We start from the raw sequence: 16,319 nt of genomic DNA on the forward strand, positions 1-16,319 counted from the left end.
CCTAAACCCTAATAGGCTAACACTAATCACTATTTTTAGTTTATTTGTTTTGATTGAGTTAGAAAACAAGCATGGGGTGCTTTCTGTCAACCAATTAAATAAAATACTAATTACACTTTGGGATTAGTAATCCGAACTGGTTTTGATGGTCTTGTCTCTTGTTCTCTTTTTATCGAACGATTTCACTAATACAGATCAACTTGACCCAATACCTATATGAACCACTACTATTAAGAGTTTGGATATTTTTTGTTGATGTTTGTGGGGGGTCGAGAACACATGCTATTCTTCTAATGCTTCTCCACTATACAATAAAGGTGAGACTCATGTGACTTATTCGTCATCACACGTGGATTTGACACATTGTGTGGTAAGAAAATGTCAAAATTAGTATTGCTTAGGATAGAAGTTCAACTTCAATAACCTTAAACTTTGCCCATGGTGGGACAACCGAAGCAGTGTAAAATTCTTCACCAAAAAAAAAAAAAAAGCAGTGTAAAATTCTCTCCTCTCTCACACGATTTGAGCATAGCATCGAGATGGTCCAGAGTCTCCAGACTCCATTATCAATACCTCAAACCATAAACCCAAACAAAACGCTTTACTTATTTTAGCTTTTCTTAGGAAAGGTGAAAGTTTGCCCATGCAGGTTGGTCGACTGGTAGACCCATACCTCTTAGGCTCTTAGTGAAAGAGAAGAGGCCGTGGGTTTAACCCTGACGGCACAAGGGAATTTTATCAGTTTGAAATGGACCAGAGAGAGAGAGAAAGAGGAAAAGAAAAAAAAAAGCTTTGAAGGCCGGATTTGGAACCGGAGCCGTTTCTTTGCATTGCCGAATAACTCGCAATAACAAAGTTGGCATCTTTGTAGGGTTTATTCAAGCTCTTCGTTTGAGCATCGTTGTCGTGCGATGGTCTGAGGGCTTTAGCTCTTCATTTGGGTCTTCTTGGAGAAGCAGATTTTAGGGGGATAAGAAGACAAGGAAAGCGGAAACAGAATAACAATTGACAGGTAAAACAGTGGAATTTTTTCCTCTGTTCTGGACTCTCTAATGGTTGCTTTGTTTTCCTTTCTGTTTCTTCAGTTACCTTTTGTCTTTCTCCTCTCTTTTATTAAAGTTGTAATCTTTTTCAATTTCACATCCATTAGAAGGGAGGATGCATGCTTACGGTGGAACTGCTGCAACTGGTCTCCTTCATCAACTCACTTGGAGTGATGGGTCTTGGGCGTCACCGAAGGTTTCTACTGGGGTTGGATTTCCATTTCAAATTAAATTCAAATCCGCCAGGACCTGTAAAACGTCCTGTATTGAAGGAAGCTTGGCGACTGGAAGACCAGCCTCTGACCTGTCAGCTCAAGTGCCCAATACTAGCGGTAATCTTTCATCCTCCCCAGTTCTTTTCCCTTTTTTTTTTTTGTTTGCGTGATGGTTTTGGTCCAAGTCTGTTACTGATTGAATTGTTCTTTGGTTTTTTGAGTAGTACTATAAAGCATTGGATCATTGGATCTTATGTTGGTAGTGTTGCTTACAATCTTTGCTTTCTTGTTAATATATGTTGTGTTATTCTACGCATTAACAACTACAGTTTTGGCTTTCCTGCCGTGTCCTCCTCATCCACTGATTTTCCTATAATTTGTAAAAATGTTTGTCTTTTGCCACAGAAACACTAGAGACCCTGATACTTCTACAGTGTGATATACAGAACCCTCATAAATCCCCACCTCCCAACTGATAACCTTTTTAATTATATCTTGTAATCTGCATCAGTGTCCTACCATCACTTAATCTGAAAAGAACAAAAAGAAAAATGCAGCATTGGTTTACCAACCGCTACATCATACCATGTCAGAAGATTTGTTTCAAAGAGAATGAGCACACCAGGAAGTTCATTTCACTTACCTATCTCAAACAATGTGAAAATATTGAAATCCATGGATGCTATCTGGATGCGTACCATTTTGCAGAAAAATATGTCATTTGTATTCCAAGAATAAAATAATGAATAGAAAATCACTGGCTTTTGATTAAGGAATGAGTACTAGGATGGCACTTTAGGTATGGCTTATCAAGCAAGTACTTTAATACTATACTGTGTTATGCAGGTAGTGGCAGTAGTTTCGTAGACTATGCTCTCAGTGAAGTAGATCCTGAAGTATGCTCAATAATAAACAAGGAAAAGCAACGGCAGTTCAAAAGTCTAGAGCTCATTGCTTCAGAAAATTTCACATCTCGAGCAGTAATGGAAGCAGTGGGATCTTGCCTCACGAACAAATATTCTGAAGGGCTGCCTGGTAAAAGGTAAACTTTTGACATAAATATTACACATCAAATTTAAGGACTTTTTCTTTTTATTTGTGCATTCAATCAATAACTTTCTTTTGTCTCATAGGTACTATGGTGGCAATGAGTACATAGATGAGCTGGAGAGGCTCTGTCAGGAGAGGGCTTTGGCAGCATATAGATTAGATCCGAAGATCTGGGGTGTCAATGTTCAACCTCTATCAGGTTCCCCTGCGAATTTTGCGGTTTACACTGCAATTCTTAGTCCTCATGATCGAATAATGGTATGCCTATTCTTTTTACCCCTCTTCCTTTAAACTACAGTCATGGTATTATATTTTCTTCGACATTTGAAGTGGTGCCAACTTTTTCAAATAACTGATTAGGGTTTGGACCTACCACATGGGGGGCACTTATCTCATGGGTTCATGACTCCTAAAAGACGGGTTTCTGCTGCATCAATTTATTTTGAGTCCATGCCATACCGGCTTGATGAATCTACAGGTGTTGCTTTCAGTTCTTTGTTAGCTATAATTGAATTAGCTGTTCTGTGGAGATTGTTGAACATGAGTTGTTTAAGTTTGTTTCTACATTTGTAAATAGGTCTCGTTGATTATGAGATGCTTGAGAAAACAGCTACTCTTTTTCGGCCAAAGCTCATCATTGCTGGTGCCAGTGCATATCCTCGGGATTTTGATTATCCTCGTATGAGAAAGGTATAAATCATAGACATTGCAATATATTAGTTTCATGTCCCTGCTCTGCATTTTTCTGGTCTGTTTACATCTGAGTGCCATTTGGTGTCCTTTGAAAGATAGCGGATGCTGTTGGTGCTTTTCTGATGATGGACATGGCTCACATAAGTGGACTAGTTGCTGCGTCTGTGGTTGCTGACCCTTTTGAGTATTGTGATATTGTGACTACAACTACGCATAAGGTATGAGTTAAACCATAACACAAGGCTACTCATTTAGGAACTTAAATCTTGTGTTCTGGCATTTTATATTCCTGGTTGTTTAACCCACCAAGACATTTTTGATAAACATCTTTACCTTTTTGTTGAATAGTTCACTCTGAATAGGCTATGAAAGTTCATCCACTAAATTAGAAAATTAAGGCTGTGTTTGGCATAGTTTTTCTTTTTGATTTTTACCTATTTTTCAAAAATCAGTATTAAAAATCAATTCTGACCAAAATGCAAAACATGTTTGGTAACCAATAGAAAAGTAGCTTTTTTTTTTACTAGAAAATGTGTTTGGTATATCTTTCAGCAAAACAATTTTTCATATATGAATCCTCCAAGTCGTAAAGACGATTCTTCTAAAAAACCCTTTCTACGGCATCGATCAAACTGCATCTCATAGAGACATCAATCCTTTACATGGTATTCCAAGAGACAAGATCCCTTGCTAACATTTCACTGAAAACTGTAAATGCAACCTCACTAAAATCACAACGTGAATGCAAAGCAATTAGGGCATTTGGGAGAATGCTAATTGATGACAAATGTATCAACCATGGAAGCATAATGGTTAACCTGTGGCTCAATGGAGTAAACTTGTCTCATGAAATTGAAATAGTGATAGCCTATTTTTATCTACAGACCAGAATGAGCCCAAGCGGATAGCGGAGCCACAAATGTCACTGGGTTTGGCTTTCTTCCTCTCGCATTCTCATCTCTTCAAAATGACTAAAGGCCTTTTCTGCAAGCCCATGAAAACCAAAAACTGAAATGATAGCTGTCCTTGCCAAGATATCCTTATTCAGTATATCCTTAGAGAGACTTCAACTGCTCTCTCCACACATTCACGTTTCCCATACGTGTCAATAAGTGCAGTACCTATTAACCAGGTCAAACTCTTACCCACTTCTTTCCGAATAACTATATATCCGTCCCCCCTCGATCTTTTTCTTTTTTGTAGGACCTTCCCCCTTGATCTGGAGCACCATGAGAAGCACAAGTAGAAATAATAACACTAGCTATTGAGATCATGTAAGGCTTAACAGATTCATAACCCAAAATCTGCATTTCATGTTAAAAACTCCAAAATCTGCACAGCATCCCTTTGATGCCTCGTGAATCACTAGAGCCTCTTCCATTTGAATATCAGATAGAGGGCAAGGAATGGAAACAGCATATCTAATTTCACCCACGTGAGAGAGGAAGGCATAACCGAGACCTCCCATGTGACCCTGTTGAATGAAGCTAGCATCACGTTGAAGGATCAACACGTCGACAGACATAGGTGGGCCTGCGCTAGGTGGTCGTTTGGATGGTTCCACAAATACCCCGTTGTATCCCCACTGACGGCATTATGGCCTGCCGAAACTTGCAAGCAGCCCAAAACACTCGGTGAATAACATCCTTCAGAGAAGCATCTTTACCAGCCATTACCAAGTTACAGCGAGAGTCCCACAGATGCCAGAGGAAGAAGCAAATTTGAGTACAGAGCTCTTGGTGAGGAAAATACTCTTTAAGGAACAGCCACACCAAACCGCACAGACCAAGAATGCACTGAAGAGGACAAAGTTCTCTCTGCTGCTAACTGATTTCGCAGGTTACTGATCATACATGAGTCATTTTGAAGAAAAAATTATAAAATGTTACAAATTTACCTAGGCATTTGGAGCACATGTGTTTTCAAGACCACTGCAAAAAACAAATGAAAGTGATTTTCATTGAAAAATAAAAAAACAGGTGTCAACTTGATTTTGGTTTTTGTATTTTTTCAGTCCTTTTTAAATAGAAATAAGCTGTATAAATTGAGCCAAACACTACCATTTCTACTTATTGGTTACAAATCAAAAACAAAAATCATGCCAAAGACTGCAGTATAGATGAAGTTCCAGCTGTTATCCACTATTCTGTTGTATTATTGGCTGATCTCTATGGAGATTTTATTACCCTAAGCTCTCCTTGCTTTTCAGCTTTGATGATCCATTCCTAAACTTCTAGTGACAAAAAAATTGAGGGTGAAGGAGAAGGAAAAATTGATTTTAGAGCTGCCCTATTAAGTAGGAAGGTAGCTCATTATGGTAGAATTAATATTGAACTATTAATGACCTCTTTTATTATTGATTGATGTGTTTCCATCTTTCCATGATTCTTTTTTAATGTCCTATTTTAGACAAATAGATATCCTATATGTGACGTTTGAATCACAGACAGGAACAAAGGATCCTGGCAATTTTGTTTATTGGTTTCACTAGATGCAAAAAATAGTTTTTGTTTGTTTGTTTGTTTCCAGTCTGTTAGAAATAGGCTTGTCTTCTTCATAGAGCCTGTCTTTTTCCTCCCATTATAACTATGGCTATTTGATCTGATAAATCATGACAATGCATTGCAGTCCTTGAGAGGTCCTAGAGGTGGTATGATCTTCTTCAAGAAGGATCCTGTTCTGGGAGTTGATTTGGAATCTAGCATCAACAATGCTGTTTTCCCAGGCTTGCAGGTTGGTTTTGGAAGCAACTTTTGCTCTTTGATCTCACATTTGATCTAGGTCCATGTTCCATCCTACATGTTTCTGTGTTCGGCTTCTTTAATTGTGAATTTATTGTGCCTAAACAAGTTGAACATTATTTGCCTCTTTGTAGGGAGGTCCTCATAACCACACAATTGGGGGTCTGACAGTTGCTTTGAAACATGCCCAGTCCCCAGAATTCAAAGCTTATCAGGCGCAGGTACTTCACTTCCCTTTTGATGTTCGAAAGAGATGAAGAATAGCCCATTTTCCTTCCCTCTGTATCCAAGTCGATCTCTCTGCTTCATCCTATTGCAGGTGATATCCAATTGTAAAGCTCTGGCTGGTCGATTGATTGAACATGGTTACAAACTGGTTTCTGGTGGGAGTGATAATCATCTTGTTCTTGTCAATTTGAGGCCAATGGTAAAATGCTAAATTTTACTCTTGTCTATTTTTTTCCAATATTTAATAGATCCATGGTTTTTTTCAGTTATTTAGTCATAGCAGTCCTCTTCTCCCTCCTCTCTGGCCCTCACTTCTTTCTGTTGCGCTTATAATATATGAAAAGATAGTTATTAGTGTGTCATCTGGCATTTAACTAGTGGTTATCTACATTTTATATGTTTGCCTGTTGTTCCTTAACTCGTAATTTTGGTTTTTCAAAGTTGGAATAGAGTTTGAGGTTTTAGTATTTCATGAATATTGTAGTCTGCAGGTACTCTGTTGTTTTTCATTGTCTCTTCCCCCCACCCTTGTTGAAATGTGTTTTCTAAGTTCTTAATGATCATATCTTCTCTTATAAGTCATCACTTTGCTCTCAAGTATGGTAGTCTATTTCAACTTTTATAGTGTGAATGTTGGTTTCCTGTTTGATTTTAGTATTTGTTGTTTTTACAATTTCTGCATAACTATCCATCAGACTGTCTTTTCATTCTTCGATAGTTCTGTAAGACTTGATATTTCAACTTGAATTCTATGTTCTGTTTCTGTTCAGCTAACCACTATTTTTATAAATATTAACCTCTCTCCCTGTGTGGGTCCATATTTTAACCATATCGAGTTCGTCTATTATCTGCCTCTAGTTCACTGTATAAGAGTTTCTATCCATTCCTGTTTATTTCGACTTTCATTCCCAGTTAAATTTTAGAGGGTGGAGGGTTTTCTCTTTTGGGTGATTGAAAGCATACTTTTTGAGTTATTCTCTGTTATTGCCTTCCAGTTTTTTTATGTCTGAGTTCCACCATGTGGGTAAATCTGAACATCCTTTATGAAATAATTTTTGAAAAATCTCTGCCTTTTTGACAAATTGATTTCATGGTCAAACTTGCTTGGCAGAGTGGGTGCTTGTGCCTTTTGTTGTGATTTATTCTATCGCAAACTGTCCACTGTTTTCAAGTTTTTTTCCCCTTTATTCACATTATTCATGATTGTTTTCTCCCATCACAGGACATTGATGGAGCTAGAGTTGAGAAAATCCTTGATATTGCCGCTATCACTCTCAACAAAAACTCTGTTGCTGGTAATCCCCTCACAGAAAGAAAAAAGCCTGAGGATGTGCCTCTGTTCTTTTGGTTTTTTTTTTTTTTTTTTTTTTTTTAATATCTCTTATTTCCCCTCTTTTGTACTTGATAATGTCTCTTATTTTCCCTCTTTTGTACTCGATAATGACTTCCTATTTGGGACTGTATAGGTGATAAGAGTGCACTAGTGCCGGGTGGCATTCGCATTGGTACGCCAGCAATGACTACCAGAGGATTTGGGGAGAAGCAATTCATTGCAACTGCAGACTTCATTCACGAAGGTATTCAGATAACTCGGGAGGCAAAACAAGCTGTTTCAGGGAAAAAGGTGCAGGATTTCTTTAACTTCATTGAATCTCCGGAGTTCCCCTTGAAGAATCGTATCATTGATCTGCAAAGCAGAGTTGAAGCTTTGGCCAGCCAGTTCCCTATTCCTGGATTATAGATAGTCTTGTGAGAACGAAGTTGTTTACAATTTTGTAACTTATATTGTTAGCGATGATTTATAAGACATAGTAGTAAAGTACTCTTTATCCAAACAATAAGATATAATATGATGAATTCTCCCTTCCTCCCTTCTGTCTCTTCATGTATGATGTCTTGTCCCATGCCCCCATCGATTTCACATCTCTCTTCCATCTAATGTTCACTTTGAGTTTGGTTCAGTTCCCTCAAAGATAGTGTCATATTATCATGGTTGAAGCATTTTTGTAGGGGTTTTTGGTGTGTATTCGTGAATGCTTCTAGGCTGATTTTGCTTTCTACCTAGTATCCTTAGTCGGTTTTATGCCCACTAAGAAGGAATGAAAGATATACTTTCCATAGTGCCCTTTCTGGGTGAAGATATGTTCTGTAGTAGAGCACTGCGTTCCACTCTATTATTGTTATTCTCATAATAGCAGAATTAGAAATCCTAACCACAAAGAGTATGTGAGACTGACAAGGTTGAAGCTTAATCATCTATTATAAAAATTTAAATAATTTTTGAAGAAAAAGGTTGTCCCTTTTACACTGAGGTTGGGTGAATTGATCAGTCACTACCAATTTGATTATGTTTCAATAAGAATTGGCTCAAACTGCTAAAACAAGTAGAGATAAATTGTTGTTTGAATACAATCGGCCCCAATATGAGTACCTTGAGGGTTTGTTGGTTGGTAAAAGATTGACACTTCGTAGTATGAGGTTAAGAGTTTGAATTTCTTTGGAGCCAGGGTGTTGTGAACCATGTAGGACAGGGGACTACCACTGAGAAGGAGCAACTTGGACACTACGGAGGTGACAAGGACAAAGGCAAGACAAGACATTCTGAAAGGCCTCAACGCATGAGCAAGGCTCCAACATATTTGAAGGATTATTCCATTTAGAGGGCAGGCATTACAGATGTCATCATAGGGTTAGAATCAATGATTTTGGCAACACTCATTGCCAAACGGAATGCTATGAATCATTTATAAATAACCCTTTTTGAGAACCTTAGAGGCAATAAAATTATCAACTCTTTCCTCCTACCTAATTTCTCTGAACCTTCGTAAAAATTCTCTCTATTCTTCAAACAGATTCTGCTAATCCTCAACCCCCTACTTAGAATCACAACAAATTGGTCTGATTGTCACATCTCTCTAGCCGGTACCCTATCTGGATTACCTGGAGGTGTGATCCATAGCCCCGAAGATCAAGTTTAGGAACGATCATATCCACTTAGCACATTAACATAATCAAAAGCAAGAACAAATCATTGTATTCAAGTAATTTAATAATAAAATCAAGAAAGGATCACAGAAGGATCACAAAAGAACATCAGAGTGCGAAAATAAAGATACCAAATCAAAAGATAATTGTAGAGTATAATGGAAATATACCCCACAAACAAACATGGAAGGTAGATCGAAATTTAAAGGAAAGTCTAAAGCTATCAGAATTAAAATAAAAGTATAGAAGAACAAGAGTAAACTAATCAAAAACTTCTGTCGGCTCTCCTTCTTCTTCAGTCTTCATCTTCTTCACCGTAGGGTTATGCTCTTGTAACTTCGAGTCAGCCTCTAGCTCACAATCCCGACGGAAGATAAGACGATGCCGACTGCTGTCAATAGGAGCCGTCAATGTAGTCAAAACTTGTGTGCTGGTCACACCACTGGTCATGACCTTCTTCAAGGATTTCCGAAGTTGCAACATGTAAGGAAGGGTCCTCCATACCGTAGCACGTGTTGTCTTCTGTTCCTGCAAAAGCATCCAAAAACATGTCTCCCGAAGGATAAGCTCAAAGAGAACTTAGCAAGTAGTCCAATCACAATAAACATCTTCACACACAATCCAAGACAGAATTGTGAAACCCAGCCCTGACCTTGACCCGAAAACCCGGTTGTTTGTAGGTCCGAAGACCCGGAGTAAAGGAAGTAGCCAACTATGGGCCATCTCAGTAGAAGACATGGTGTTTGACCCAGAACCCATGGAGATTGATGATGGAGTTCCATACTTGGAAGTTTGTGCAGATCTAGAAAGGAAGCTGCACCTGATTGAAGATGAGATTAGTTGAAAGACTTGGAGTATTATTTAACTTGGTTCGAAGGCATTTCTACACCCTAGGTATGTCACTTGATGTGTGTGTAAAAGCCCTTTAGGTTTGGTGTTCATTTGATCCTCCATTTCCCTGTTTGGACTTTGCTGACCTGATTGGTCGATTGATCGACCAAGCTTGTGTTAAATCCTAGAAAATCCAATTTTAGGGTTTTTCACTCTCTATTTAAACACACTTCATGTTTCTTAGTGTCCTCTGCCTCCAAAACACTCAGAGAACGTGGGAAGACTTGTTTGAAACTCTCTTCGGTGATTTCGAAGAATTCTCCGCTAGATCTAAAGTCTCTCATCTGGGATCTGCCAATTCAAGGTTAGTAATCTCTTCGGTGTCATGATTTGTCCTTCTTCGATCTTGTTCTTGTTTGAGATTGGGAAGAAGATGATGCATTCTTGCAACCATATGTTCCATGATCTCATTCTTTTCTTTATGGTCTATGATCATCATAGTGATCTCAACCCTAACCCTGAAAATTCTTCTTAAAACCCTAATCCTTCTTATGGATCTAAATTCTTAGCCGACTGAATCTAATTTTCATGACATACTTGTATTTGATTCTGATTACCTTTTTCTTGGATGAGATCTAAATCATCCCTAGTCTTTTCTGTGATTTTCATAGTATATTTTCATCGAATTCTAGGGTTTTCACCCAATTGGGGAAACCATGATTTCAAATTAGAAGGTAGTGTTTTTAATCATTATTACTGCCTAATCTTTGCTCCCTTAGTGTTAGAATACTATCCTAAAGTTTTCCTCCAAGTTTCGTGAAGTTCTGAACCTGTAGATTGAGTTTCGGATCAAATTTCCTGTATTTGCTTCGTACTGACTCTGTTGGTCGACTGGGTCAGTAGACCAATCAATCGACCAATGAAGTCAGTAGCTCTGTTTTTTGCTCAGTTTGATTCGTTTTCTCTCCAATCTTTTAGGGTTCTTTCCTAATGTTGTATCTATGATTGTTAAGGGTTTAATTGCTAAGTTTGGAACCTCTCTCTTTGATCTTTGGATTATCTTCGACGATAATTAAGGTAAGGAAAGTTATTTCATAATAACATAGATCGCGTATACTTAGGTTTCTAATTTAAGAAACTCTGAGTTTAACTACTGTTATTGTATTTTCTATTTATGATGTACTACTGTAAGTACAGTAGCACTTCACTTATGTTTTCTTTTTCATTATTCAAACTTATATGAAATGCTTATTACTGCATATTGTTTAATGATTGGATTATGCTTTAACATTCTCTTTTGTATGATGAGGTGTTGATTTTGTATGTCATGATTAATCTGAGAATGTGTTTGATTAAGTATGGTTTGGGATTGAGAGGTGTCCTTTTGACACTTATGTCCTTGGACATCAACGGAAATAGTATGGGATGTTTCCGGGGTTGCCCATTGACACCTTCCTGAACCATTGGTTGTCATACCTAGGGCTGTCTAGCAGTGTTTGGCTAGGATGTCCTCGTTATATCAGACCCTAGTAGGAAGAGTATTGAGACCGAACGACCTGTGGTAGCAATGGAGATTCATGGGCGCTCAAGACTGGTAACCAACCTATGAGAGGACAGGAATCACATTGTGGTGGCCATTTATTGGGAGGGTTGCATATGGATAGACTTGGGCTCATGGGCGCTCAAGACCGGTAACCAACCCGTGAGGGGACATGAGAGCTTCCCGTTTACCATGTGTGGATAACCAATAGGGTTGATGAGTCCATAGTCAGGGACTATGAGGACTCTAGTGTGAAGGATACCGGAAAGGATCGCCTGGGGCGAGGAATGGACGTATATGGAACTGAGTTGATGTGACTGAGTAGATGACTTGCATTTGGCTAGGCTTAACCCTGACATGCGCCAATACTTAGACCAATGGTGATGTGAGAGAGCAGTGACCTAACCCCCAGCCATGGAATGTCCCGAGGGATGCCGGACCCATTACCAACCGAAGCCGAGTGACTGAGACTTGCCCAGAGAAGTATGGTGTTATGACTTAAAGCATGTCTGCCAATAGAGACCAGCATACATAGAGTTTAGAGGCATACATACATTATCTGTTTTATATTGCATTGCATCTTGTTATGTTCTGTTGCATGTTATTTATGTTGTTATGAGTTAACTTGCCTTGCTGAGTTCATTCGAACTCACTCCTTTTTGTGCAATCTTTTTGTTAGATTATTCTACAGGCATTGACTACTATGAAGGACAATACGATGAAGCGCAAGCCGATGAAGCGTACTACAAGCAAGGTGCTGCCAACAATGAAGAACACACTGATGATCTCATGAGCGATCACGTTGCGTACTACAATTAGACATAATGTAGAATGGGAACATCTGTGTTGGATTGATGAAATCCACTATTTTGAAGATGTTATCTATAGAGTAGAAAACTCGTAGTTCAGTTTGACTTTCTTTCCTTACTCTCATTTAGAAACAGTTGTAATTCTTTTTAGATTTACGTGCTACATTCCGCTGTAACTGTGGAGTGAGATTCCGCCTCACTCTACTTCTTTTAATGTGTTTACATCTGGTATCATTTTTCCGCACTCTGATTATACTAATATTCATTTCCTATTTTAGATCTTTTGTATATAATATTAAAACGTTGATTATTCTCTGTTCATGATTATGTTATTGCATATGTGGGAGGATGATTTCCTCGATACTTGATCTTTGGGGCTGTGGATCACACACCCGGGTATGCCTATTAGGGTACCGGCCGGGGGGATGTGACAAGAATAAATGCAATGAGATGAAACAATGTATGCAAGTATGCTTCTAACTCTAAATATGATGGTCTCTATTGGCAGACACGCTTTAAGCCATAGCACCATACTCCTTTGGGTGGGTCTCAAATCACTCTCCCTCAGCCTTCCCGGCATCATGGGTTCTCCGTTTGGTAATTGGGTCCTGAAACCTTCCCGAACATACCTTGACTGGGGTTTAGGTCAACACTCCCTCACATCACCATTGGTCTAAGTATTGGCGCGTGTACAGGGTTAATCTTAGTCCAATGCAAGTCATCTACAGAGTCACATCTATCAGGGTTAGATACATCCCTTCCTCGCTTCCCATGATCCTTTCTGGTACCTTTCCCACTAGAGTCATCGTCTCCTTCCTGGCTATGTAGACTCTTAACCCTATTGATCATCCACACATAGTAAACGGGAAGCTCTTGTGCCCTCTCATGCTATCTCGAGTGCCCACGAGTCCAAGTCTACCACATGCAACCCTACCAATGAATGGCCCCCACAATGTGATTCATGTCGTCTCACGAGTTGGTTACCAGTCTTGAGTGCCCACAAATCCCCATTGCTGCCACAAGTCACTCAGTCTCAATTCCCCTTCCGATAGGGTCAGATATGACAAGGGTTTCCTAGCCAAACACTTAGACCAATCCTAGGTATGTCAACCAGTAGTCAGGGAAAGCGCCAAAGGGCATTATAGGAAAGCATCCCATACCACCTCCATTGGTGTCCAAAGACAGAAACGCCAAAAGGGCATTCCCCATTCCACATCTACAACCTAGGCATTCACATCATATCATGATTCCATACATATCACATTCACATCATAGTCCAAATCACATTCACATTACTCCATAATCAATTCTAATATGTAAATCTCAAAATGAACATGTTATTGTACTTACATAAGTAATATAACGTAAAGAAAGTAAAACAACAGTAGCTAACTCATGCATTCGAATCATATCATAATAAGCATGTAAATATGCGTATTGTGAGTGAACGTACTCACATTGAATTCGACTTCATAAACTTCGAGAAAGAGATCAATGGGCAAGTCCAAGATCACCAAAATAACACTAAACAAACATGTATTGAACATAAGGAACAAACCTTAACGATCGCTGACGAAACGGAAGAAAAATAGAGCAAAATTGAGGTCACTGACTATGTGGGTCGATTGGCTGGACAGCTTGGCCTAGTCGACCTAGTGAACAGTACGGAACAGAAAACCCTAAATAGCTCATAACTTCTTCGTTTGAAGTCCGATTACTCTAAAATTTGAAGGGGAGTTCCTCATAAACATACCTAGACTATCTATGAAGGTCTAAGCATCAAATAAGGTCAATGTAATAGAGTTCTAATCAAACCATAAAATTAGGGTTTTACTGAAGAGAGTCCGTGTATCTCACGAGAAGACTAGAGAGAAAGGGGTTTCACTCTAGGAAAGAAAGAATAGTATTTCAAAATAAAGAATAGGCATTGGGAAGGGTCTAATCATGAAAAGAAATTAAGGTCTTCGAATGGATACCCCTTCTTGAAGGTTACCTTAAAATTTCCTTCAAAATCAACCCAGAGTAGATTCACAAAGTAAAAGAGGGAAAAGGGATTCACCCAAAAATTATGGGGATATAAGGAGAGGTCAAAAGAAATGTCATGAGACCTTCCTCACAATCACAGAGGTAGATAGAAAACAAAGAGAGAGTAACTCATGGTCTCATGCTAGATCAAAAACATGGAACATCACCGTATGGCTTCAAGGGAGAACATAAAGTTAATGGGATTCACTCTAAGACTATGAGGATTAGAGAATGAGCTATTACATAAGTGTAATACCTTCCTCACAATCAAAACAGTTAGAAGAAATAGAAGAGAGAGTTGATCTAGAGAGAAACAAATCGATTACTAACCTTGAAGAAGAAGATTTGTCGGAGAAACTCTAACGGATGCTTGGGGATCTTCCTTGGCTTCGAAGAGAAGGTTCTAAGGTCCTTCCCACATTCTTCAGAGGCTTAGGAACATAATGGGGTTGATCACCACGAAATTCTAATAAATAGAGCTTCAAAAATCCTAAAAATCCAGAAATTACACATGAGCCCTTGTCACTGGGCAGCCTGGCTAGGTAGCTTGGCCCAGTCGACTCAGGTTGATAGCAAGCCCAAATTCACATGGGGCTTCTCCCAACTCAACAAGCAACTTACCTAGCATCAAGGGACCTTACAAAACAAGTCCAACTAGGCCTCAAGTCCATCAACCAAGCTCTTCAACATCAAGATGTAGCTCATCCCAAATCAGATAAGGTTTCCAAATAGGGAACTCCATCATCAATCTCCATGGGTTTTGATTCAAACACCATGTCTTCCACTAAGATGGCCCACAAAGACTTCTTCCTTCACTTCGGGTCAGCTTCTACACTAAAGGAGATATTTGACATTGTTGGAAAATGCCATGTCAGCATTTGCCACATCAGCCTCTATTGGTTTTGATGATAATAAGCATGAATTATTAATGGCTATATTGAGTTGTGATGTTTTAGTTTAAGATGAGAAGAAGTGGACCAACTCCAAGTCAAAGCCAAGATCATGCCAAGATGGACATGAAGATCGTTGCACAAAATCAAGTCGAAGATCAAGACTTAGGCTGAATTAGGGCTTAGGGCACTCTCGCATACACATTCATGTAAATGCATCAATTATATGTAATTCATATTACTAGAGTGACCTAGGACATGTTAGTGAGGTGTACAATGCTTAGGGTTGACCAAAAAGTCCAAAAACCCAAGCCATGTCCGAGCCCCAACTTAATTCAACAAAACAGGGCTTAGACAAATGACCGTCTGGGCAGACGGATGCCCGTATGGTTCAGCATTTATGTGTTTTCAATCATAGAAGGCCAGACGGAATTTCCGTCTGGGCCAGTCCAGGCCAGACGGATGACCGTGGGCAGACAGACCTCCGTTTGGCCCTGACTAAGCCATAACAGCTAGTTTGCAACGGCTCTTTTCTGAGACGGATGACCGTCTGCCCAGACGGAATTCCATCTGGTGTAAAAACAGCCTATAACGGCTAGTTTAACGGCTCTTTTTAGACAGACGACCGTCTGACCAGATGGACGTCCGTCTGGGCTGAAAAACAGGACAAAAATGTGTCCGTTTTCTATCCGTTGGGGATTGGGTTTTGGCACTCAAAGGTGCTCTATATAAACCCAATTCACCTCATTTGAGAGCAAGAACACTCACACTTGATCACCCACTCCCCAAGTGATCCTAAAGCTCTCAAATTGCAAGAAAGCCTTGTGCTTTGCCTTTCACCTTCTCCCCAACCTTGAAGAACATACCAAGGTGTTAAAGTAAGCTTGTGAAAGTCAAGCTTGAGGTGATTGAAGGCTTTGGTGGTGCATGCATTTCATATCTTGAGCATACAACTCTTATTGCATCACACACACACAAGAGGTAAAGTGTCACACCTCTTGTTAAGGTAACATCCTTCTCTTGTAACTGTTTTCAATTCTAGTCTAGGTAGATTAGCATTGGTTTTGGGTACTTTTGCCCGTGAAGGTGCTCTTTCCCGTGAACAAAGATTGAAGAGGGTGCTCTTGCCCTAAGATGAACAAAGATTGTAAAGGGTGCTCTTGCCCCGTAACAAAGACTGTAAAGGGTTTGATCTCTACCCATTGTATTGAAAGAGAATCACTAGTGGAATACTCTCTTGAGGCCAAGAGAGGAGTGGACGTAGACTTG

General features: G+C 39.3%; 1 protein-coding gene across 3 annotated transcripts; it reads left to right on the forward strand.

Moving 5' to 3' along the window:
* The first annotated feature begins 617 nt into the window (after positions 1-617).
* On the forward strand, positions 618-7,840 carry LOC149029227 (serine hydroxymethyltransferase 3, chloroplastic-like). Of its 3 annotated transcripts, none has more exons than XM_089141201.1 (12): positions 618-1,012; positions 1,151-1,375; positions 2,105-2,300; positions 2,392-2,566; positions 2,669-2,786; positions 2,886-2,998; positions 3,097-3,219; positions 5,630-5,734; positions 5,877-5,957; positions 6,062-6,169; positions 7,193-7,265; positions 7,437-7,840. In XM_089141201.1, the coding sequence occupies exons 2-12, from the start codon at positions 1,159-1,161 to the stop codon at positions 7,709-7,711; spliced, it is 1,584 nt and encodes a 527-aa protein (XP_088997327.1). In that variant the 5' UTR covers positions 618-1,012; positions 1,151-1,158; the 3' UTR covers positions 7,712-7,840. The 3 variants fall into 3 exon arrangements, with proteins under 3 accessions (XP_088997327.1, XP_088997323.1, XP_088997319.1); XM_089141197.1 differs by having other exon boundaries at positions 619-1,012; positions 1,154-1,375; positions 5,877-5,963; XM_089141193.1 differs by having other exon boundaries at positions 620-1,012; positions 5,877-5,963.
* The last annotated feature ends 8,479 nt before the right edge of the window (positions 7,841-16,319 follow it).

This window comes from Hakea prostrata, chromosome 1, assembly GCF_041222555.1.
Source record: "Hakea prostrata isolate BN-2017 chromosome 1, UWA_Hpros_2, whole genome shotgun sequence".
Taxonomy (NCBI): domain Eukaryota; kingdom Viridiplantae; phylum Streptophyta; class Magnoliopsida; order Proteales; family Proteaceae; genus Hakea; species Hakea prostrata.